The sequence below is a fragment of the Notolepis coatsorum genome (assembly GCF_963971535.1).
Source record: "Notolepis coatsorum genome assembly, chromosome: 10".
NCBI lineage: Eukaryota > Metazoa > Chordata > Actinopteri > Aulopiformes > Paralepididae > Notolepis > Notolepis coatsorum.
In genome coordinates, this window is record NC_140174.1 from 136,948,690 (window position 1) to 136,975,543 (window position 26,854).

A 26,854-nucleotide genomic window follows, 5' to 3' on the forward strand; every position below is an offset into this window, starting at 1 on the left:
TGGAGACCATGTTGCTCTACCTTCTATCTGCTACAGCCTGTATGGAGACCATGTTTCCTTACCTTCTATCTGCTACAGCCTGCATGGAGACCATGTTTCTCTACCTTCTATCTGCTACAGCCTGCATGGAGACCATGTTTCTCTACCTTCTATCTGCTACAGCCTGCATGGAGACCATGTTGCTCTACCTTCTATCTGCTACAGCCTGCATGGAGACCATGTTTCTCTACCTTTTATCTGCTACAGCCTGCATGGAGACCATGTTGCTCTACCTTCTATCTGCTACAGCCTGCATGGAGACCATGTTTCCTTACCTTCTATCTGCTACAGCCTGCATGGAGACCATGTTTCTCTACCTTCTATCTCCTACAGCCTGCATGGAGACCATGTTTCTCTACCTTCTATCTGCTACAGCCTGCATGGAGACCATGTTGCTCTACCTTCTATCTGCTACAGCCTGCATGGAGACCATGTTTCTCTACCTTCTATCTGCTACAGCCTGCATGGAGACCATGTTTCTCTACCTTCTATTTGCTACAGCCTGCATGGAGACCATGTTGCTCTACCTTCTATCTGCTACAGCCTGCATGGAGACCATGTTTCTCTACCTTCTATCTGCTACAGCCTGCATGGAGACCATGTTTCTCTACCTTCTATCTGCTACAGCCTGCATGGAGACCATGTTTCCTTACCTTCTATCTGCTACAGCCTGCATGGAGACCATGTTTCTCTACCTTCTATCTGCTACAGCCTGCATGGAGACCATGTTTCTCTACCTTCTATCTCCTACAGCCTGCATGGAGACCATGTTTCTCTACCTTCTATCTGCTACAGCCTGTATGGAGACCATGTTGCTCTACCTTCTATCTGCTACAGCCTGCATGGAGACCATGTTTCTCTACCTTCTATCTCCTACAGCCTGCATGTAGACCATGTTTCTCTACCTTCTATCTGCTACAGCCTGCATGGAGACCATGTTTCTCTACCTTCTATCTCCTACAGCCTGCATGTAGACCATGTTTCTCTACCTTCTATCTGCTACAGCCTGCATGGAGACCATGTTTCCTTACCTTCTATCTGCTACAGCCTGCATGGAGACCATGTTTCTCTACCTTCTATCTGCTACAGCCTGCATGGAGACCATGTTTCTCTACCTTCTATCTGCTACAGCCTGCATGGAGACCATGTTTCTCTACCTTCTATCTGCTACAGCCTGCATGGAGACCATGTTTCTCTACCTTCTATCTGCTACAGCCTGCATGGAGACCATGTTTCTCTACCTTCTATCTGCTACAGCCTGCATGGAGACCATGTTTCTCTACCTTCTATCTGCTACAGCCTGCATGTAGACCATGTTTCTCTACCTTCTATCTGCTACAGCCTGCATGGAGACCATGTTTCTCTACCTTCTATCTGCTACAGCCTGCATGGAGACCATGTTTCTCTACCTTCTATCTCCTACAGCCTGCATGGAGACCATGTTGCTCTACCTTCTATCTGCTACAGCCTGCATGGAGACCATGTTTCTCTACCTACTATCTGCTACAGCCTGCATGGAGACCATGTTTCTCTACCTTCTATCTGCTACAGCCTGCATGGAGACCATGTTTCTCTACCTTCTATCTGCTACAGCCTGCATGGAGACCATGTTTCCTTACCTTCTATCTGCTACAGCCTGCATGGAGACCATGTTTCTCTACCTTCTATCTGCTACAGCCTGCATGGAGACCATGTTTCTCTACCTTCTATCTGCTACAGCCTGCATGGAGACCATGTTTCTCTACCTTCTATCTGCTACAGCCTGCATGGAGACCATGTTTCTCTACCTTCTATCTGCTACAGCCTGTATGGAGACCATGTTTCCTTACCTTCTATCTGCTACAGCCTGCATGGAGACCATGTTTCTCTACCTTCTATCTGCTACAGCCTGTATGGAGACCATGTTTCCTTACCTTCTATCTGCTACAGCCTGTATGGAGCCCATGTTTCCTTACCTTCTATCTGCTACAGCCTGCATGGAGACCATGTTTCTCTACCTTCTATCTCCTACAGCCTGCATGGAGACCATGTTTCTCTACCTTCTATCTGCTACAGCCTGCATGGAGACCATGTTTCTCTACCTTCTATCTGCTACAGCCTGCATGGAGACCATGTTTCTCTACCTTCTATCTGCTACAGCCTGCATGGAGACCATGTTTCTCTACCTTCTATCTGCTACAGCCTGCATGGAGACCATGTTGCTCTACCTTCTATCTGCTACAGCCTGTATGGAGACCATGTTTCCTTACCTTCTATCTGCTACAGCCTGCATGGAGACCATGTTTCTCTACCTTCTATCTGCTACACCCTGCATGGAGACCATGTTTCTCTACCTTTTATCTGCTACAGCCTGCATGGAGACCATGTTTCTCTACCTTCTATCTGCTACAGCCTGCATGGAGACCATGTTGCTCTACCTTCTATCTGCTACAGCCTGTATGGAGAGACCATGTTGCTCTACCTTCTATCTGCTACAGCCTGCATGGAGACCATGTTGCTCTACCTTCTATCTGCTACAGCCTGTATGGAGAGACCATGTTGCTCTACCTTCTATCTGCTACAGCCTGTATGGAGACCATGTTTCTCTACCTTTTATCTGCTACAGCCTGCATGGAGACCATGTTGCTCTACCTTCTATCTGCTACAGCCTGCATGGAGACCATGTTTCTCTACCTTCTATCTCCTACAGCCTGCATGGAGACCATGTTTCTCTACCTTCTATCTGCTACAGCCTGCATGGAGACCATGTTTCTCTACCTTCTATCTCCTACAGCCTGCATGGAGACCATGTTTCTCTACCTTCTATCTGCTACAGCCTGCATGGAGACCATGTTTCTCTACCTTCTATCTGCTACAGCCTGCATGGAGACCATGTTTCTCTACCTTCTATCTGCTACAGCCTGCATGGAGACCATGTTTCTCTACCTTCTATCTGCTACAGCCTGCATGGAGACCATGTTGCTCTACCTTCTATCTGCTACAGCCTGTATGGAGACCATGTTTCCTTACCTTCTATCTGCTACAGCCTGCATGGAGACCATGTTTCTCTACCTTCTATCTGCTACACCCTGCATGGAGACCATGTTTCTCTACCTTTTATCTGCTACAGCCTGCATGGAGACCATGTTTCTCTACCTTCTATCTGCTACAGCCTGCATGGAGACCATGTTGCTCTACCTTCTATCTGCTACAGCCTGTATGGAGAGACCATGTTGCTCTACCTTCTATCTGCTACAGCCTGCATGGAGACCATGTTGCTCTACCTTCTATCTGCTACAGCCTGTATGGAGAGACCATGTTGCTCTACCTTCTATCTGCTACAGCCTGTATGGAGACCATGTTTCTCTACCTTTTATCTGCTACAGCCTGCATGGAGACCATGTTGCTCTACCTTCTATCTGCTACAGCCTGCATGGAGACCATGTTTCTCTACCTTCTATCTCCTACAGCCTGCATGGAGACCATGTTTCTCTACCTTCTATCTGCTACAGCCTGCATGGAGACCATGTTTCTCTACCTTCTATCTGCTACAGCCTGCATGGAGACCATGTTGCTCTACCTTCTATCTGCTACAGCCTGCATGGAGACCATGTTTCTCTACCTTCTATCTGCTACAGCCTGCATGGAGACCATGTTGCTCTACCTTCTATCTGCTACAGCCTGCATGGAGACCATGTTTCTCTACCTTCTATCTGCTACAGCCTGCATGGAGACCATGTTTCTCTACCTTCTATCTGCTACAGCCTGCATGGAGACCATATTTCTCTACCTTCTATCTGCTACAGCCTGCATGGAGACCATGTTTCTCTACCTTCTATCTGCTACAGCCTGCATGGAGACCATGTTGCTCTACCTTCTATCTGCTACAGCCTGTATGGAGACCATGTTTCCTTACCTTCTATCTGCTACAGCCTGCATGGAGACCATGTTTCTCTACCTTCTATCTGCTACAGCCTGCATGGAGACCATGTTGCTCTACCTTCTATCTGCTACAGCCTGCATGGAGACCATGTTTCCTTACCTTCTATCTGCTACAGCCTGCATGGAGACCATGTTTCTCTACCTTCTATCTCCTACAGCCTGCATGGAGACCATGTTTCTCTACCTTCTATCTGCTACAGCCTGCATGGAGACCATGTTGCTCTACCTTCTATCTGCTACAGCCTGCATGGAGACCATGTTTCTCTACCTTCTATCTGCTACAGCCTGCATGGAGACCATGTTTCTCTACCTTCTATTTGCTACAGCCTGCATGGAGACCATGTTGCTCTACCTTCTATCTGCTACAGCCTGCATGGAGACCATGTTTCTCTACCTTCTATCTGCTACAGCCTGCATGGAGACCATGTTTCTCTACCTTCTATCTGCTACAGCCTGCATGGAGACCATGTTTCTCTACCTTCTATCTGCTACAGCCTGCATGGAGACCATGTTTCCTTACCTTCTATCTGCTACAGCCTGCATGGAGACCATGTTTCTCTACCTTCTATCTGCTACAGCCTGCATGGAGACCATGTTTCTCTACCTTCTATCTCCTACAGCCTGCATGGAGACCATGTTTCTCTACCTTCTATCTGCTACAGCCTGTATGGAGACCATGTTGCTCTACCTTCTATCTGCTACAGCCTGCATGGAGACCATGTTTCTCTACCTTCTATCTCCTACAGCCTGCATGGAGACCATGTTTCTCTACCTTCTATCTGCTACAGCCTGCATGGAGACCATGTTTCTCTACCTTCTATCTGCTACAGCCTGCATGTAGACCATGTTTCTCTACCTTCTATCTGCTACAGCCTGCATGGAGACCATGTTTCTCTACCTTCTATCTCCTACAGCCTGCATGTAGACCATGTTTCTCTACCTTCTATCTGCTACAGCCTGCATGGAGACCATGTTTCCTTACCTTCTATCTGCTACAGCCTGCATGGAGACCATGTTTCTCTACCTTCTATCTGCTACAGCCTGCATGGAGACCATGTTTCTCTACCTTCTATCTGCTACAGCCTGCATGGAGACCATGTTTCTCTACCTTCTATCTGCTACAGCCTGCATGGAGACCATGTTTCTCTACCTTCTATCTGCTACAGCCTGCATGGAGACCATGTTTCTCTACCTTCTATCTGCTACAGCCTGCATGGAGACCATGTTTCTCTACCTTCTATCTGCTACAGCCTGCATGGAGACCATGTTTCTCTACCTTCTATCTCCTACAGCCTGCATGTAGACCATGTTTCTCTACCTTCTATCTGCTACAGCCTGCATGGAGACCATGTTTCTCTACCTTCTATCTGCTACAGCCTGCATGGAGACCATGTTTCTCTACCTTCTATCTCCTACAGCCTGCATGGAGACCATGTTGCTCTACCTTCTATCTGCTACAGCCTGCATGGAGACCATGTTTCTCTACCTTCTATCTGCTACAGCCTGCATGGAGACCATGTTTCTCTACCTTCTATCTGCTACAGCCTGCATGGAGACCATGTTTCTCTACCTTCTATCTGCTACAGCCTGCATGGAGACCATGTTTCTCTACCTTCTATCTCCTACAGCCTGCATGGAGACCATGTTTCTCTACCTTCTATCTGCTACAGCCTGCATGGAGACCATGTTTCCTTACCTTCTATCTGCTACAGCCTGCATGGAGACCATGTTTCTCTACCTTCTATCTGCTACAGCCTGCATGGAGACCATGTTTCTCTACCTTCTATCTGCTACAGCCTGTATGGAGACCATGTTTCCTTACCTTCTATCTGCTACAGCCTGCATGGAGACCATGTTTCTCTACCTTCTATCTGCTACAGCCTGTATGGAGACCATGTTTCCTTACCTTCTATCTGCTACAGCCTGCATGGAGACCATGTTTCTCTACCTTCTATCTGCTACAGCCTGCATGGAGACCATGTTTCTCTACCTTCTATCTGCTACAGCCTGCATGGAGACCATGTTTCTCTACCTTCTATCTGCTACAGCCTGCATGGAGACCATGTTTCTCTACCTTCTATCTGCTACAGCCTGCATGGAGACCATGTTTCTCTACCTTCTATCTGCTACAGCCTGCATGGAGACCATGTTTCTCTACCTTCTATCTGCTACAGCCTGCATGGAGACCATGTTTCTCTACCTTCTATCTGCTACAGCCTGCATGGAGACCATGTTTCCTTACCTTCTATCTGCTACACCCTGCATGGAGACCATGTTGCTCTACCTTCTATCTGCTACAGCCTGCATGGAGACCATGTTTCCTTACCTTCTATCTGCTACAGCCTGCATGGAGACCATGTTGCTCTACCTTCTATCTGCTACAGCCTGTATGGAGACCATGTTTCTCTACCTTCTATCTGCTACAGCCTGCATGGAGACCATGTTTCTCTACCTTCTATCTGCTACAGCCTGCATGGAGACCATGTTTCTCTACCTTCTATCTGCTACAGCCTGTATGGAGACCATGTTTCCTTACCTTCTATCTGCTACAGCCTGCATGGAGACCATGTTTCTCTACCTTCTATGTCCCATACAGCCTGCATGTAGGTCATATTTCTCTACCTGCTATCTGCTACAGCCTGCATGGAGACCATATTTCTCTACCTGCTATGTCCCATACAGCCTGCATGGAGACCATATTTCTCTACCTGCTATGTCCCCTGACAGCCTGCATGGAGGTCATATTTCTCTACCTGCTATGTCCCATACAGCCTGCATGGAGGTCATATTTCTCTACCTGCTATGTCCCATACAGCCTGCATGTAGGTCATATTTCTCTACCTTCTATGTCCCATACAGCCTGCATGTAGGTCATATTTCTCTACCTGCTATGTCCCATACAGCCTGCATGGAGACCATATTTCTCTACCTGCTATGTCCCATACAGCCTGCATGGAGGTCATATTTCTCTACCTGCTATGTCCCATACAGCCTGCATGTAGGTCATATTTCTCTACCTGCTATGTCCCATACAGCCTGCATGGAGGTCATATTTCTCTACCTGCTATGTCCCATACAGCCTGCATGGAGGTCATATTTCTCTACCTGCTATGTCCCATACAGCCTGCATGTAGGTCATATTTCTCTACCTGCTATGTCCCATACAGCCTGCATGTAGGTCATATTTCTCTACCTGCTATGTCCCATACAGCCTGCATGGAGACCATATTTCTCTACCTGCTATGTCCCATACAGCCTGCATGGAGACCATATTTCTCTACCTGCTATGTCCCATACAGCCTGCATGGAGACCATATTTCTCTACCTGCTATGTCCCATACAGCCTGCATGGAGGTCATATTTCTCTACCTGCTATGTCCCATACAGCCTGCATGGAGACCATATTTCTCTACCTGCTATGTCCCATACAGCCTGCATGTAGGTCATATTTCCTTACCTGCTATCTCCTAATCACCCTGCCTGTCATTAAGGCAACGTTCATTTCCCCAATCATGGCTGAGTCACAGTATCATGACGTGGGAGATGCTAATAGAACATGACTAACAATGTGCCATAAACCTCATCAGGCTCCATCTGCACAAAGGTGTGTTTGTTTATGGAACAGCTACGACATATAACTAGGCCAGAGGAAGACGCTGACAATAATTGAGTTCCAGGCTGCTCTCTGGGGCTGGGGCCTATCATATCTGATTCGGATGCAAAACCATGTCAAATAATCCAATTGATGTTCACATGATATTCCCAGATGACCGATTTTAATAAACTGAAATGCTGGATCTTTTATTTGATTTGATTTGATGTTTTTTATTTTCGTGTCTTACATACAGGTGTATGCACAGCCCATATTGGCTTACAAGACACATAACAATAAGTATATAATAATATACTTGACCAATTACTTGACAAATGACATATAGACCAAGATGGCCACAAGAATAAGAAAATACAAGAAAATACAATAAAACGTAATATAACACAAGCTGTACGCAATGTAAATAAACAAAGAAACGAGGAATTCAAATACAATTATATAGGATATAGTGTGTTTTGTCTCAAGTGCCATGCTTTCTCCAAAAATCCTGCAAAACTGAAGATGTCCTCCACAAAAAAACAACTCGACATACAACTCTCAGACGGCCAAAACAAATCTGGGTTTACAATTTGAATTTTCTCAAATAAAGCCCTCCTCAAATCGGTGTACAAAGGGCAATAAAAAACAAAATGATATTCATCCTCCACCACTCCGAGTCCCAGATCACATAGAACACACAACCGCTCCTCCTCAGGTTTACCTTGGAATCTACCCACTTCCACAGCCAGCGGCAGGGTGCCAGACCTCAACTGGGCACACGGAGACCTCCGTCTTCTCTTTAAGTTTAACATTACATAAGGTTCAGTCAAATACTCACTTTTAATTACAAATTTTCTAAGTTTAGGTTTTTTCCAAATCTCCACCTTCCACTTATCCTGATGGATTGTTGATAATTTTGTTTTAATTATGTGAACCTTACACTGCAGATTGTTCATAAAAATCATACTTAAGTCAGTAGAAGAAAAAATCATGGACATCTCTCTTGACCAGGGATGACCGTGTGCTCTGTCCCAATTAAACATCTTTTTTGTCACCCTGCCATTTGGCAGCTGGACCAGGCGGTTCCATAACCTCACCATTTCACCTTTCTCCCTTTCACCTTTCTCCTGGAACTACTATAAACCCAAAGGCCGGCGTCACACAAACATCTCGGATACGTTCCATTAAACGTGGCATTGTCCAACTAACGCATCTCCCGAAGGCTAACCGGCCGTGTCAGCTTCCATTCATTGTGCTAAGCTAGGCTAACATGCAGCCAGATAGCTTTCTATCTACTGAACGCACAGAGAGGAAACTGGTATCTATCTTCTTGTCTCTCTGGAGAAGACGGTAAGCTAATTTCCCAAAATGTTGGCGTGTTCCTTTAAGTCGAAACACAGTGGTCCGAGATCATAATACTTTTATGTATTGTGTTATGAATTGTATTGAATGCAGCAATGAAGGAAGAACCTCCAGCTTCAGAGTCAGTTGGAGGTTCCAGGCGTTGGAGGAGGCATCAAATGCTTTGCTTTAACTGTCTACAACTACCTTACACTGTAATCACTACCTACCTCAAACTATAGTCTACTCCAGTGGTCACCAACCCGTCGATCGCGATCGACTGGTCGATCTTTGATACTTGTAGATTTATTTTTATTTTTTAGATCTTTCCCTGAGAGTCCACATTACAGTTCTACTTTTGTTTTGATGTGAAAAGTGATGCTGCATAAGATTACTGCACTTGGCACTGACTGAGAGTACATATTACAGTTCTACTTTGACAAACATATTTACAATTAGCATTTTATAATGTTAATAATATGAGAGTACACATTACAGTTCTACTTTTGTTTTGATGTGAAAAGTGATGCTGCATAAGATGACTGCTCTTAGCACTGACTGAGAAAGTACATATTACAGTTCTACTTTATAAAATGCAAATTGTAAATATGTTTGGCAATGTTAATAGGAGAAGGTCCACATTACAGTTCTACATTTAGTTTAAAGTACAATCTTGGCTGTCTTTTTCTCTCAACGCTTCAATATGTAGATCTTGCCTTCACAAAAAAAAAAAAAAGTGATCTTGGGCTTAAAAAGGTTGGTGACCACTGGTCTACTTGTATGATAGCATGTATAATTGTGCTTTATATACCATATACATTTATACTTCCCGCATATATACTGTATTAGGGCTGACCCCTATTAGTCGATTAGTCGACTAATCGGTCGAAAGGAGCCGTAGTCGACTGGTCAACCTCTTAGTCGAATATAATTTCTTTTTTATTTCATTTTTTTATAATATTTTATTTTTATAATTCTTTCCAAAAGAAAAGAGGCCTAGAAGCGTGGCTAACGCTAATGGCACGCATACCAGAGGCTAACTGCCTAAGAAAACAGGCACAGAGGCACTGAAAGAGGATTTCACCCATCTAATGAACACACTAGACTAGACAAATATCAAGATGTCTCCATCAGTGGACCAATTGCATGTTTTTGCAGAGGACAAGAAGCCTTCAGTCGACTCCTTCAGACATTAAGCACCCCCCACAGCCCAAATGGAATGATAAAAAATGTAAAAAAAAATATATATATATATTTTTTTTTATATTATATATATATTTTTATTTTTAGTCGACCAACGGCAAATTTTGGCCAATCATAGTCGACCATCCAAATCCTTAGTCGGGGACAGCCCTATACTGTATATATCCATACCTGTCTGAATATACCTGTATATAATCCTTCTATACCTACTTATACACCTGCATATAACCCATATAACTCTGTATGATGGCATGTACAATAATGCTGGCCAGTATGACTTACTACTACCATACTGTTTTTATACCTATATTAATACTACAACTCTGTACATACATCGGATTTCTTGACAAAGAAAGTGAATTGCATCGTACTGTATGACACCCCACCCAACTAAGGAGAAACTCATCTGTCCTTTTGAAAATGAACAACTGCAGCTTAATGTATAGGTGGCCGTGTGTAACTACAGCCACGGTAGGATTACCTCCTGAGTCATCGTTGGGACATGGGCTGTTGGCTGTAGCATGTATTACTTACTACCCCTTCTGGGGCATAGGCCGTCAACAAGCGATCTGTCTTGAGCTGTTCTCTCCAGTTGGTTCCAGGTCATCTTCATGGTCTTGGTGTCTGCCTCCAGGTCTCTGCACCAGGTGTTTCTTGGGCAACCCCTTTTCCACTTGCCCTGCGGGTTCCATGTTAGGGCGTGTCTGGTGAGGGTACTTGCAGGCTTTCGTAGGGTCTGGCCTATCCAGCGCCATCTGCGTTTCTTTATTTCTTCTTCTGCGGGCAGCTGGTTTGTTCTCTGCCAGAGTTCACTATTGCTGATGGTGTCAGGCCATCGGATGTGGATGATCTTCCGCAGGCAGCTGTTAATGAAGACCTGCACTTTCCTGATGGTTGCAGCTGTAGTTCTCCACGTCTCTGATCCGTATAGGAGGACTGCCTTGGTGTTGAAGAATCTGACTTTGGTGTTGAAAGTCAGTTCTTTTGAGCTCCAGATGTTATGTAATTGCACAAATGCTGTACATGCTTTCCTGATTCATGTATGTGTGTATGTAATCCTCATCCAACGTTGTTGATGTCCTTGGGTCTCCCTCTCCTAGGTACGGCATCCGTCCGGAGAACGTCATCGTGTACGGCCAGAGCATCGGCACCGTCCCCACTGTGGACCTGGCGGCTCGCTACGAGAGCGCGGCCGTGGTGCTCCACTCCCCCCTCACCTCCGGCATGAGGGTGGCCTTCCCAGACACCAAGAAGACCTACTGCTTCGACGCCTTCCCCAAGTGAGTGACGGGAATGAAGCTGGACGTTAGACGCCGCTATTTAAAGAGCTCACATGTCCTCCAGCAGCACAACGTGTGTGTTTACATGCAAGCGTTTCAATGTATTTACATTGACGGACATGGCTGCACTGTGCACACACATGCACACACACACACACACACATGTACACACACACAAGGCTGCACCGTGCACACACACACACACACATTGTTGTGAAGGATCAGATTAAACCGAATATATATATTTATTTATGGATATATATTTAATAGTATTTGTATATCGTTTGATATCCCCTGTATATTCCTTGTACAATATGCACTGAATATCCCTTTAGTCTACTAACAGCCCATAATAGTTTCATTCTACCATTGGACGAGAACCTGGCGCCAGCAGCCATGCCCCTTGGTTCAAGTTCAATCGTGCCGACAAACATGTCGTTACAAGCCCGGTTCCGCGTAGGAATACGTCTGGCGAAATACGAATGGTACTATTTGTTCACAGCGCATATATATATGGCGCAAGTAAAGTAGAACTGTTTTTAGTCCATTAGTCCTTTACCCTCCAACCTAGTAACAGACGCGAAGCCTCACCCACGACGCACGTGTGGTGCAGTAAGGCCTACTTGGCCTCAGAATAGGCATTGAGACATCGTGTGGATTAATAGTTGAATTGTCATAGTTTGGCACTATACCGTCGAGTGGGACGTATTTCTATTAAGTTAATAATAGTCTATTATGTATGGTGCATCGTTCGGTTAGAGTTATAAAGTGAGCAGTACCCCCATCGTTCCTGACGTTATCTGGAGTCTTAACCAGGCTGGGCAGACCACGTGTGGTGCTTGCATCCGAGGAGCTCCGGGCCAGGACGAGTGGACCTGTACATTGGATTACTTTACCCGGACGACGGCGAGCCTTCCACGGCTTGGATTATCTACATGCTTTGGGTGCTTTGATTATTCCATGGATAACGGCCAACACTGCTGAGTGTTGGAACTACCCCCCCGAGAGGAGTCCAGGTGAGACGGCGCTCTACCCCGAGTGAGGTCGCCTCACGTCTCTTCGTTGTGGACCGGCAGCTACCGTCCACCAGAGGGCCCAGCTGTATTCATCTGCGGACCGAGGTTCTGTGGGCACCGTGTTCAGCACTCTGAATTCTCCCAAGAAATCGTCGGCCAGATGGGATACCGCCAGCGGCTCTCCTAACCCCCCCTACTGTCTTACAACCAGCGGGACCCCCCCCCCCCCCTTTAGTGTATCCAGCTATAATCATTTAAGTACCATCGCTATAGTTCCCTAAAGAACCAGGTTGTATACTTGCTCCCTGCGTAACCAGAGATTGGACATTCAATGTTGATTTACCTACGAATACTCATTTGCCTTACAAGTGCATTTCAAATCATAAATGTCATTAAGTGAACGTTGTATATACCCTTTGCTATATAAAATATTCGATTTATACATTTGTGTGGACTTCGTTTCATCAGGTGGGAAAGTGTTCATCATATCTATATCATGTACTGGATGGCCAGAAGTTAAAGTACAAGCGGTAGTGGTTTAATAATACCATACTTATCAATACAGTCAGGGAATTGTACCCCTCAGTTACAATTGGTCCTTCGAGCCGGAGGGTAACTAGTGTAATATTAATATAGTGTTATTAATATTGAAATGGCCTATGATGAACACTCCACGAAACGGTCCTCCTAACGTAGAACGCCCGCAGCGCAGACGACAGCCACCTCAGTACTTAGAGGATTACGCTGTCAGTCAACTACCTAGCCTTCAACAAACGGTAAACGCGGTAAAAGTAGAAAGTAAAATTATGTCTGACCTTAACGACCAGGTTTCCCCGACCACAGAGGCCCTAGTGGGTTCTAATGTAACTGACCAAGCTCACAGTGGGGACCAGGAGGGAGCTGACATGCCTTTACCCCCCGCCAATACCGAAGAAGTAGTCCCCGACCAGCCCCGGGAGGAAGACAACCCTACAGAGAGAGAACTCTGCACGGAAGAAGAGGAGGAGAGCGCCGAGGAAATAGAGCTCCAGGACTCCCCAACGAGCGGCTCACCCAGGAGCGGCTCACCTCTACAACCGTCTTCCCCCAGCGAAGCGGAGAGGATGCTACAACAGGCGTTCCTCGTCAGCCTGACAGCCTCTACTGAACGCGATCGACTTCAGGGTGAACGCGATCGACTTCAGGGCGAACACGATCGACTCCAAGCACAGATGCTTATCGAGCGCGAACAACTCCAAGCGCAGCAACGGAGCGAAGAAGAGCGCATACGCCTGGAGATGAGACGCCTTCAGACGGAAGAGAATATGGCAAGAGACCGGGCCGACGCCCAGCGCGCCGCTGCCGGTGCCCAAAGAGAAGCAGATCTCACCAAGCGCGAAGCCGAGCGCGACAAGTTACAAGCGCAGCTAATGGAGCAGCTGATCCTCAAGGCAACACCCTCTCCCTCCGCCAGGGGTTCAAGGAACTCGTCGAGACAACAGTCAAGGGCAGCGTCTCCTAACCGAGCAAGCGACCCTGAACTTGACCAACAGACCAAGCCTATACCCCCCGCCGACCCCCTTCCCAGACCGGTCCAAGCGAGACCCAGCTACAAGGAAGGAGCGGCATACACTGCGGAGAAGCTAAATAAACGACTACAGGATCTAGAGGACCTGATAGAAGAAGAAGAGGGAGAGGAGGAGAACCAAGCCCGACGACAGCACAGTACTCCACCGGACCAGGAGGTCCAGTACAGCCCAGGCTATACCCCCGCGGCGCTGCGCTACAGACCCCCGACTCTATTCACGGGTGAGCACGACGCACGACCAGCCCCGAGGAATAGCACCTGGACCAGCGGGCCATGGTACCCTGCCGGTACCAGCCCACAGAGAGGCGCAAGAGGAGACTCGCCTAGGAGGTCTCTCCCCCAACGCTCGCCGATGTATCAGCCATCCACGGCGTCATACATTGCCACGCCGACGTTTCCAGACTTCACCTATGAGAATCGAGCACAGTACACGGAGCTCCGGATGTGCTTAGAGACAATGATGGTGGATGTCGCTGATGAACGCCACAAGTATGCAATATTACTGAAGCACCTGAAAGTACCGCGAGCGCACAATATAGCGCTAGCCTATGCCACCTCTACGACCCCATACACCGCGGCTCTAGCAGCGCTGGACCAGAGATATGGACGTATATGGGATTACGTAATCCAAGAGATAAGGCATATTGATCGCCTACCCCCAGCAACAGACAATCGCTCATTAGACGACCTGTCAATCAAAGTGCAGTCCCTGGTAGGGATGCTGGGAGCGCAACGGGAAAAGGGCATGCACGAGCTATACGCCAACTCTAACGTCGAGAGGATTTTAGAGAAGCTGCCACCCGCACGACAAGAGCGTTTTAGGCGGCAGAGAGACCACCGTGATCCTAACGGTCCCGAACCATCCCTCCTTGATCTAGCCAACTTCCTGGCGAGAGAAGTCAGCAGCTTACGACTGGATACGTTCGTGCGGAGCACACCAAGCTCCAGAGAGGGACCCAGGAGAATAAACGATGGAAGAAGATCGGTGACTGTCATGCACCAATCAGAGTCAGTACCGAGCAGTAAGAGCCACAGTACCCCCTCGAGAAAAGAGAAGTGGAAGATGGTGTGCCCCTACTGTGAGAAAGAACACTGGCTGTCACAATGTGACCTGTTCACAAAGATGAATGCAGAAGAAGTGAGTCAATGGATAAAGTCCAACAGGCGCTGTTACCGATGTGCGCGCAGTCACATGGCAGCCGAATGCCGCCTAAAGAAAAGGTGCAGTCGGTGCGACGGAGCCCATCTAGATGTATTACACGACAGTAACAGAAGAAGGCCTGCACCTGCACCATCGAGCGGCACCAAGGCAAGTGTCATGTACATTGACCCCGCCAGCAGCAGCGGTGCCAAAGTGCTCTTAAAGGTAGTCCGTGTGACATTGAGCTACCAAGATAAAGTCATGGACACTTACGCCGTCCTTGATGACGGGTCAGAGAAGACCCTTCTGCTCGCGTCCGCTGCGGCCCAGCTGGGACTGCGGGGGAGCGAGAACCAACTGACGATTCGGACAATAAGAAGAGATTTAAAGACGATAAAGGGCGAGAATGTCTCCTTCACTATCGCCGCAAGCGGGCAGCCAGAGCGACGGTATAGGATTACAAATGCTTTCACCAGCCAAGAAATAGGACTATCGCAGTACACCTACCCCATCGCCAAGCTGATGGATAAATATGTGCACCTGCGTCAACTACCTATCCCGCTCATAGACGGCGCCACCCCGACCCTGCTGATAGGCTCCGACCATGCAGACCTCATCGTCCCGATTGACCGGGTCCATACAGGACCCCGAGGCTGTCCTGCAGCAGTCGAGACCCGCCTAGGGTGGACACTACAAGGCCCCCTCGCTAAATCTCTCAACCGAACAGCAGCCACTAGCTGCCTCCACTCCAGAACGACAGAAGAAGACACCACTCTCCTGCAGCATGTCGAGAGGCTATGGACACTAGAGACAATGCCCTTTAAGAACGAAAAGAAAGACATTCGTTCTAAAGAAGACATTTACGCCATCAACCTACTCGAGCAAGGGACAAAGAGAGTCACAGTCGGCGGAGTGATGAGATACGCAACTCCACTCCTGAGGCGAGAGGGAATGCCCACCTTTCACGCAAAGAAAGACGCCACGGAGCGGTATCTATTGAACACAGAGCGGCGCCTAGCCAAAGACTCCGCTCAAGAGAGTGTGTACCGCGCTGAGATTGAGAAGCTAATCACAGCGGGACACGTGACAAAGATTGACATTAAAGAGGCCGATCAGACGACCGAATCATGGTACGTGCCGCACCACAAGGTCCACCACAACGGCAAGGATCGCATTGTGTTTAACTGCAGCTACCAGATCGGATCCCAAAATCTGAATAAAGAGCTCTTGCCCGGCCCCACACTCGGCCCCTCTCTACTAGGCGTGCTACTACGCTTCCGCCAGGACAAGGTGGCTATCAGCGGGGATATCAAAGGGATGTTCCTGCAGGTGAGACTAGTGGAGGAGGACAAGCCCCTGCTGCGGTTCCTATGGAGAGAGAGGATCGGAGATGAGAACCCAGCCATCTACCAGTGGGAAGTACTCCCCTTCGGAACCACATGCAGCCCGTGCTGTGCTACATTTGCACTACAGAAACACGTCGCAGAGGACCCAGCAGCAGATGAAGAGGTCCGACACAGTGTGAAGAACAGTTTCTACGTGGACAACTGTTTACAAAGCGTTTCGACTCAAGAAGAAGCCGAGGCTCTCCTAATCAAGCTACGCGCCTCCCTGATCAAAGGCGGCTTTGATCTCAGGCAGTGGGCCAGCAGTGACCCGCACGTATTGCGCAGTCTCTCCCCCGCGGACAAGGCTGCCAGCAGCGAGACCTGGATGGCGACCATCCCAGGAGAAGCCCAAGAAATGACACTAGGATTAGTCTGGCGCTTCAAAACAGACTCGCTCCACTATAGACACAAACCCCTGACCACGGAGCAGGGAAGGTCGACGGCGACACCGACCACCAGACGGAGTGTGTACAGAACACTCGCCAGACAATATGACCCGTTGGGATGTATTCTACCTTACACCACCAGGGCAAAGATGATTGTACGAGCACTATGGGACAAGGACCAGGGCTGGGACGACCCAATACCCGCACACCTTGCCTCCACATGGAGAGAGTGGGAGACGGAACTCCGCTCACTCCCAGGCGTCAATATACGCCGCAGCTACTTCCCACCCACAGTGAGGCCAGAGACATGCAAGATGGATCTACACGTCTTCAGTGACGCCTCCGAAGTAGCCTATGGATCGGTGGCCTACTTGCGTGCCCAAGAGAAGGGAGGAGAGATACACACTGCTTTCATCCTGGCTCGCTCAAGAATAGCCCCACGAAAGCAACAATCTATCCCGCGTCTAGAGCTCTGCGCAGCCCTAGCAGGAGCGCATCTAGCCACGTTAATCCAACGTGAACTCACCATTCCGGTGCACAGAACAATCTTGTGGTCAGACTCCACGACAGTACTCACATGGATCAAGTCTGATTCATGCAGATACAAGGTCTTTGTGGGAGTCAGAATCACCGAGATTCAAGAGTTAACAGAAGCAACGAGCTGGCGGTATGTGGACACCAAACACAACCCAGCTGACGTCATCACCCGGGGAATGTCCCTGGATGACCTCACCCGTCGCAACATCTACAGTGACGGACCGGAATTCCTCAAGCTCCCGGAAGAAGAGTGGCCTACGCCCACCCCACGGGAAGCAAGTAAAGAGGAGGCTGAGAACAAGAAACCTATGTTCTGTGGACTGAGCACAGTCGCCTCCACAGACCCCAACATAGATGACTGCATTACCCTACAGAGTGCGCAGCTAAAGACATTCCTGTGGCACCACCCAGAGATTCAGTCCACCACTGACATTTCAGCAGCTGACTACGAAGAAGCAGAACTTCTTCTACTACAACGAGCCCAGAGAGACTCGTTCCCTGATGAGCTAGACTGTCTACAGGGAGGAAAGCCCGTCCCATCAGACAGCAGACTGCTCCACCTGGCACCCGAGAGTGACGCCCATAATCTCATCAGAGTGGGTGGTCGCCTGCGGAGAGCCCCCGATCTACCGGATGACGTTAAGTACCCGATAGTCTTGAACAGCCGACACAAGGTCACAGAGCTGATCATAAAGAAATACGACGAGGATGTACACCACGCAGGAGCAGAGAGAGTCTTCGCGGAGATCAGACGTCGCTATTGGATACTTCAAGGAAGAGAAGCGGTGCGACGCTTCCAGCGAACCTGTCTAGACTGCCGAAAGTGGCGCGCGCAGCCCAGCATACCCCGGATGGCTGACATACCTCCCTGTCGCCTCCGACTCGGTGACAAGCCATTCCACTCCACAGGCATGGACTGTTTTGGCCCGTTGTATATAAAGAGAGGAAGAGGAACCGAGAAGCGGTGGGGTATTGTATTCAAATGCATGACCACCAGAGCGATACATATCGAACTCCTTCCGACCATGAGCACAGACTCATTCCTTATGGCCTTCCGAAGATTCACATCACGGAAAGGAAAACCGTCTACATTGTTGTCTGATCACGGGACAAACTTCAAAGGCGGAGAAAGAGAGCTGAGAGAGAGCTTCCAAGCTATGGGCCCAGAACTTAAGACCCACCTCGCTCCATCCCAGATTGACTTCCAGTTTAATCCCCCGAACGCACCCCACTTCGGTGGAACCTGGGAACGAGAAGTACGTTCTATAAAGACAGCCCTGTACGCCGTGCTTGGGGCCCAGACTGTGGCGGAAGAAGTCCTAATGACAGTCCTCACGGAGATCGAGGGAGTATTGAACTCCAAGCCCCTCGGCTACGTCTCCAGTGATGTAGCAGATGTCGACCCAGTCACCCCCAACACACTCTTAATGGGGCGGCTGGACCCCGCGCTACCCCAGACAATGTACAGGCCTGAAGAAGCGAACGGCCAAAGAATGTGGAGGTACAGTCAAGTGCTAGCTGACAAGTTTTGGAACAGCTTCCTACTCCACTACCTACCGTCTCTACAGACCCGCCAGAAGTGGGTAAAAGAGAGAGACAATTTGACAGAAGGAACAGTCGTCATGATTATCGACCAGTCACTACCCAGAGCTATGTGGCCGGCTGGCCGCGTAAGCAAAGTGATCACCGGTGCCGATGGCAAGGTCCGAGCAGCTGAAGTGCTCGTCCAAGGGCGAACTTACACACGACCCGTGGCGAGGCTAATAGAACTGCCCAGACTCCCAGACACTATCGATGACGACCATGACCCCATGACTTTGTGAGTTGACTGACCCTTACAGCGGACCTAGAGTGGTAGACAGTGCGGTTAATCTGTCTCTGCTTAGCTAATTAGGTGGGACTAATTAGGGGGCGGCTGTTGTGAAGGATCAGATTAAACCGAATATATATATTTATTTATGGATATATATTTAATAGTATTTGTATATCGTTTGATATCCCCTGTATATTCCTTGTACAATATGCACTGAATATCCCTTTAGTCTACTAACAGCCCATAATAGTTTCATTCTACCATTGGACGAGAACCTGGCGCCAGCAGCCATGCCCCTTGGTTCAAGTTCAATCGTGCCGACAAACATGTCGTTACAAGCCCGGTTCCGCGTAGGAATACGTCTGGCGAAATACGAATGGTACTATTTGTTCACAGCGCATATATATATGGCGCAAGTAAAGTAGAACTTTTTTTAGTCCATTAGTCCTTTACCCTCCAACCTAGTAACAGACGCAAAGCCTCACCCACGACGCACGTGTGGTGCAGTAAGGCCTACTTGGCCTCAGAATAGGCATTGAGACATCGTGTGGATTAATAGTTGAATTGTCATAGTTTGGCACTATACCGTCGAGTGGGACGTATTTCTATTAAGTTAATAATAGTCTATTATGTATGGTGCATCGTTCGGTTAGAGTTATAAAGTGAGCAGTACCCCCATCGTTCCTGACGTTATCTGGAGTCTTAACCAGGCTGGGCAGACCACGTGTGGTGCTTGCATCCGAGGAGCTCCGGGCCAGGACGAGTGGACCTGTACATTGGATTACTTTACCCGGACGACGGCGAGCCTTCCACGGCTTGGATTATCTACATGCTTTGGGTGCTTTGATTATTCCATGGATAACGGCCAACACTGCTGAGTGTTGGAACTACCCCCCCGAGAGGAGTCCAGGTGAGACGGCGCTCTACCCCGAGTGAGGTCGCCTCACGTCTCTTCGTTGTGGACCGGCAGCTACCGTCCACCAGAGGGCCCAGCTGTATTCATCTGCGGACCGAGGTTCTGTGGGCACCGTGTTCAGCACTCTGAATTCTCCCAAGAAATCGTCGGCCAGATGGGATACCGCCAGCGGCTCTCCTAACCCCCCCTACTGTCTTACAACCAGCGGGACCCCCCCCCCCCCTTTAGTGTATCCAGCTATAATCATTTAAGTACCATCGCTATAGTTCCCTAAAGAACCAGGTTGTATACTTGCTCCCTGCGTAACCAGAGATTGGACATTCAATGTTGATTTACCTACGAATACTCATTTGCCTTACAAGTGCATTTCAAATCATAAATGTCATTAAGTGAACGTTGTATATACCCTTTGCTATATAAAATATTCGATTTATACATTTGTGTGGACTTCGTTTCATCAGGTGGGAAAGTGTTCATCATATCTATATCATGTACTGGATGGCCAGAAGTTAAAGTACAAGCGGTAGTGGTTTAATAATACCATACTTATCAATACAGTCAGGGAATTGTACCCCTCAGTTACACACATACATACACACACATATATATACACACACACATATTAGGGCTGGGCGATATGGCCTACAAATTAAATCCCAGATTATTATTTTTTAAATCAGATTTACGATTTTAATACATTTTCTCTTGAGAGCAAACATTTAATTTTTATTTTTTATTTGACACAAAAAAATATGAATGTCCTTATTGGGATTGAAGTGCAAACCTAACTTTCACCAATCTTCACTTATAAAGAAATTATATATATATATATATTATAAAAGGTTACTCTTGATCAAACAAAGATGAATGTCCCTATTGGGATTAATAGTGCAATAACTTGCTTTTTCACCAAACTTCACTTAAAACAAATAAAAGGTGCCTCTTGATCATCAAACAAGAATGAATATTGGGATTAATAAAGTGCAAATATAACATTCACCAAACATCACTTTTTGTAAAATAAAAGGTGACTCTTTAAAAAAAGATTTATATTTTTTTATTTTTTTATCGATTTTAATTTTTCAAAATCGTCCTAAATCATTAATTTGAATTAATCGAAATATCGATTAATCGCCCAGCCCTGTCACATATACACACACACACATATATATGCCGATACACACACACAAGCCTTTTCGATAACAGACATTGCTGCAACATGCACCCACCCACACATATATACATATACACACACACACACGCACACATACATAAATACATACATCAATACCAATGTACTAAACATACAGGAAGTGAAGTGGTGTTAAATGGATGAGTCACAGTACTGTGATTTAAGATGCTCAATGCTTCCCTCTGTTGGTCAGGGCTGGTTCTGCTCCATTTCCCACTGTGTGAATAAAATTACTTCCTCTCATCGGCTTGTGATGAATTTACAACATCTTAATGTACATCTTTCACCATTGTTTGGTTGACAGTTTAACATTTTACACAACAATGTCTTTTTTTCCCTCCCCCTTGCAGATGAAGTGATTATTCAATCGGTTGCTTCACAGCAGTGATGTAGACATAGAATCGGCATAATTTAATCCTGGATTAAAAAAAGAAGAAAAAAAAATTCTGTAATTAAAATCTAATATAAAAAAAGAAATAATTGTAATAGATTTAACATGTCTGACATAAAGCGCAGACATAAAATGAGTATAAAATGGACAGAATATGAGTAATGCAAAAAGTGTAGACCGAATAATAGACAGATGTATGTAATCCCCCCCCCCCCCCATATACTAAAATGAGTTATTCCCTGAACAATGCTGAGCACATCTCGATTTAAAGTGGTCCTTCTATTCTAATGTGGTCCGCACAAAGTAAAAACACAATTGTACGGATGACTATTAGTGGAGTAAGACTTTCTTCAGCTGAGGACAGCCCTATAGTCCCTGCCTAACTCTCTCTTCAGCTGAGGACAGCCCTATAGTCCCTGCCTTCAGCTGAGGACAGCCCTATAGTCCCTGCCTCTTCAGCTGAGGACAGCCCTATAGTCCCTGCCTAACTCTCTCTTCAGCTGAGGACAGCCCTATAGTCCCTGCCTTCAGCTGAGGACAGCCCTATAGTCCCTGCCTAACTCTCTCTTCAGCTGAGGACAGCCCTATAGTCCCTGCCTAACTCTCTCTTCAGCTGAGGACAGCCCTATAGTCCCTGCCTAACTCTCTCTTCAGCTGAGGACAGCCCTATAGTCCCTGCCTAACTCTCTCTTCAGCTGAGGACAGCCCTATAGTCCCTGCCTAACTCTCTCTTCAGCTGAGGACAGCCCTATAGTCCCTGCCTAACTCTCTCTTCAGCTGAGGACAGCCCTATAGTCCCTAACTCTCTCTTCAGCTGAGGACAGCCCTATAGTCCCTGCCTAACTCTCTCTTCAGCTGAGGACAGCCCTATAGTCCCTGCCTAACTCTCTCTTCAGCTGAGGACAGCCCTATAGTCCCTGCCTAACTCTCTCTTCAGCTGAGGACAGCCCTATAGTCCCTGCCTCTTCAGCTGAGGACAGCCCTATAGTCCCTGCCTAACTCTCTCTTGCTTGTTTCATCCAAAGCATCGACAAGATCTCTAAGGTGACATCGCCGGTCCTGGTGATCCACGGCACGGAGGACGAGGTCATCGACTTCTCCCACGGGCTGGCTCTGTATGAGCGCTGCCAGCGGCCCGTGGAGCCGCTCTGGGTGGAGGGCGCGGGACACAACGATGTGGAGCTCTACGGACAGTACCTGGAGCGCCTCAAACAGTTTGTGGCGCACGAGCTGGTCAACCTGTAGAGGAGGAGGAGGAGGAGGAGGAGGAGGAGGAGGACCAACACCACAGCGCCGGAAGGGGGGAGATAATGGAGAAGAGGATGAGGAGAGGGAGAGAGAGAGAGAGAGAGAGAGAGAGAGAGAGAAGGAAAGGAAGGTGGCAGCCTTTCTCACTACACAGAGCGCTTTAGAAGTTTTTGTCGGTGAACCGGTCAACGTTTAACGGGAGAAGGATTTGGAGGGAGAGGAGATGGTAGAGAGAGAGAGAGGAAGGTGGTGGAGAGAGAGAGGGGAAGGTGGTGGTGTTTTTCTTGCCTCAGTGAAAGGGGAATCGAGCCGTGTCTGTTTTCTTGGGATGCAGTTCGTCATCGCTAGCGTCTGGTGGGCAATATATGTTCTGCGACAGACTTTTCTCTCACCATCAAGCGCCTCTCCTTGGAACCCCAGCGCCCCCCGCCCCGCCCCTCCCTTTTCCAGGCCAATACAGTCCAACCCACCTGCTGCAACTGTGAACTTGGAAAAGAAAAGAAAAAAAAGATACCCATCCTTTTGAAAATCCATATTTTTGTTTTGATTTAGTTCATACTTTTTTCGTTTAACATAATTGAAAATTGCAATGTGTGAATGACTGAATGAATGATTTGTGTCTACTCAGGAGAGTGGCGAGTGCGAGCATGAGTGTGTGTGTAGTGTTACATTTTTGCTGCCTTTCAGGAGGACGTGGTCTATGCAGTCCTTAGATGAGACCTCTGACCAAATCTGAGAGGGGGGTTGAGGCCTTGCTGGAAACTGGACCAGACCCGAATGGAACAGGCTGCCTCCAAACCCGGTCCGTCTCAGTCTAACCTAAAGCGTCTGGTCCAGTCCATTGCAGTCGACGTGGATTATTTTCATTTTCTTTTTTAATTTTGTTATTGTTTTATTGTATTTTTATATTCTACATAACATTTTGCACGTTATCACATGTGACTGAGAATAACTGTACGAGACAAAACTGACATAATATAACCAGTGTTGCCAAATGTTCAGTATAGTTAGTATATAGTAGAGAATTTAAATCGGATTTGTGTCTTAACGCTATCTAGAAACATCTCCAAAAGTGTACAAGCTGCATAAGGAACTGTTTATAAGGATGTTTTATTTAGCCTTTTTGAAGGTACAATCGGCGGTGTTGTGTAACAAACCACAAGAGTATGATGCAAGATGGGGCACTAGGAGAGGAGCAAATATAGCCAACGGACAACGGTACATCAGCAATCTTGGAAACTCATTGTTTTTTTTGTATATTCCGTTTTTAGTATTATGTGAAATACAGATGGGATATAGACACACAAAACTATGTGTTTCTGAAATTGGTACCATTGATGTCATTGGCCGTATAATAAGGTGTTACCTTGCCTCACACTCTTCTTTGTCTTTTACTAAAGTTGCCACAGTGTTTGTTCATACGTTTGTACTTCCTCCTTGGAAGAATCATTGCTGTAAGATCATCCGTCACTACGTCCTAGTTCTATATAAACTTCAACTTTTCAGACAACAAAGAAATGCTGGACAGTTCTCTCCACAGAATATATGACCCCACTTTAAATGAACAGGAAGTGTATATTGAGACTTTATATAGTAAATCCATTTTAAGGCCCCAGATTTGACACGTAATATAATTTGCTGTCATTTTGGGACTCAAGATATGAATAAGTTGTGTATTTTAGTTATACTTTAGATCTCATATAGGGATCAGATCAAAGCATATTTCTAGATGTTTATTTATATATATATATATATATATGATAAAGCTAAACTACTGTGACAGCAGTTAGCTGTCTGTACTCTGATCAAGACTTCACACCACTAATGCCATTCAGGACAACAGTAGAAGATCATGGTTGCCGTTGACTCGTTTTCACGAGGATGTCGATTTATACGTTTAAAATAACGTTCTAATTTAAATAGCTGAGAAATCTCGTGTCAGTTATCGTATTGATTTGAATTTAAAGTGATTGGACAACAGCCCTGCTTGTTTTACTAGTACGTGTAATAGAAGAAATGTTTCTCGTAACGTCAGCTCAGCATTTAACGGCTTCCATGGTGGACACTAATGGAACCTTTTTTTTGCACATAATAATTTGTTGTCTTAACCTTTTTGATTATCTTATTATGCATGGCATTTCCGGATCCATTGTTTCTCTGTTGAAACGCCCTTTAATGCTGGCTGAGGTGAAAGCGAGACGTGCGTCTGTCGCGTGCTGTATGTTGTAGTGAAGACTAGACGGCACTATCAAAGTGGAAAGTCTTAAGAGCTTCTGCCACATACAGCTAGCTTCTCTTACCTTATTGACCGCTTTCACCAACACAGATTTTATGTACAAAATCTCCAATGAATACCTTCCTTTTTTTTGAACGTTTCTTACATTTTATCTCTGAATTAGGCCGAGTCCGTGTTCAGAAAATGGGGCCAAATTCTGGACGTAAGTGGTGATTAGTCTGTAAGCTCATGGGTGCTATCTGTAAACCTTCAGGTCTGATTACTATAGGTTGAGAGGAACAGACAATGATTTTTGATTGGTCGTTTGATGTTATTTAGGTTGACCCAGATCTATTAGGATTGGTTGTTTCTGTCGTAAGGTTTACGTTGTGAAGAAAAATTATATATATTTTTTCTGTACTTAAACAGGCCACAAGGTTATGCTGTCTTTCATTTTCACCTTGTAAATAATATTTGTACTTTACTTATTTTTTTCTTCAACAAGCCTCTGTTATTATTCTCTCAGCTGTAGTTGTTATGACTACTGTAAATGTTGGTATGACTATTAGACACGCATCATCCTACAGATGAAATTAACTGAAATTAACTATTTCAATCTGCTCACCATGACCATTTGATTTATTTTTTTCTAAGTCATGTTTCATTACTGAAGGAACTTGTATCTAATAACAATACTGACCATACTTATGATTAAAAAAATTGTTATAGAAATAAAAATGATATTTGAGATGCCTAATGCCTTTTGTGTTACAACTTCTCTGGAAGTGGGAGGGGTTATAGAATTCCATCACAGACTCACTACAAGGCATCAGGGCATTAGTAGTGTGGCAATGATTTACAAGAAGATACAATGAACATAATTACATTCTGTGAAAGGAGACCTCTGTCTATATAAATGGCAACACGTACATTTTAAACAGAATGATTGACTTACCTCTTAAACCTTTTTAATGTTAAAGGTTTTCTCAATCCACAAGGATCATTCTTAAATGAAATAAAAGCTAAACATATGATCATTGAAGTAAAGATATCTAAACATAAGTGTTTACATTTTAAACTGGTTTTGAAATAATTAAATGGTGTAAAAATGTATTTATTATAAAAGCATAAGAGCATTCACGCCTCGATCCATTGACCTCTAAAAGTGATGTTAAAGTGGTGTGTGGTCCAGTTATGCTGCTCTTAATACATTTTTGCCCTGTTTTTCTTGAGTAAAATTACTTTCCACCACTGAGTATGGAGATGAGTCCACGCTGTGCCAAGGTGAGTCCGGGGCTTTTGACGAATCCTGTGTCAACAGTCAAAAAGTTTATTTGATTTTCTTTTGCCGTGAGACTCATGGTTCTTCCAGTCCTGTCTCATTGACTAACGGTGACTTGAGGGCAGAAGTTCCTGTGCTGCAAAAGGGGTTCTCCAAAGGCACTGGATGACGCATTCTACAACTCTTTGTCCTAATAGCCCCGTGTGACGTGTACAGATAGAGATGGCTCGTATTGTACCATTACCACTATTCTGTTGAGTCTGATTACAATTGCACGGTACACGTTCAACTTTATGTCATGTGTATTAAAAACACAATGAAGTACTTGTGCCCTGGCTCTGCCTTGGCCACACAAACAAAGGACACATCCCAGAAACAACTAAAAA

General features: G+C 46.3%; 1 protein-coding gene across 2 annotated transcripts in view; it reads left to right on the top strand.

Annotated features, from left to right (window-relative positions):
• abhd17b (abhydrolase domain containing 17B, depalmitoylase) overlaps window positions 1-25,939 on the top strand; it is a 74,296-nt gene extending 48,357 nt beyond the window's left edge. For both annotated transcript variants that reach the window (XM_084322431.1, XM_084322430.1), the window contains 2 exons: window positions 11,197-11,376; window positions 22,749-25,939. In XM_084322431.1, the coding sequence (XP_084178557.1) occupies window positions 11,197-11,376; window positions 22,749-22,968 (400 nt within the window). In that variant the 3' untranslated portion in view covers window positions 22,969-25,939. The remainder of the gene's footprint in view (window positions 1-11,196; window positions 11,377-22,748) is intronic.
• Window positions 25,940-26,854: the final 915 nt, after the last annotated feature.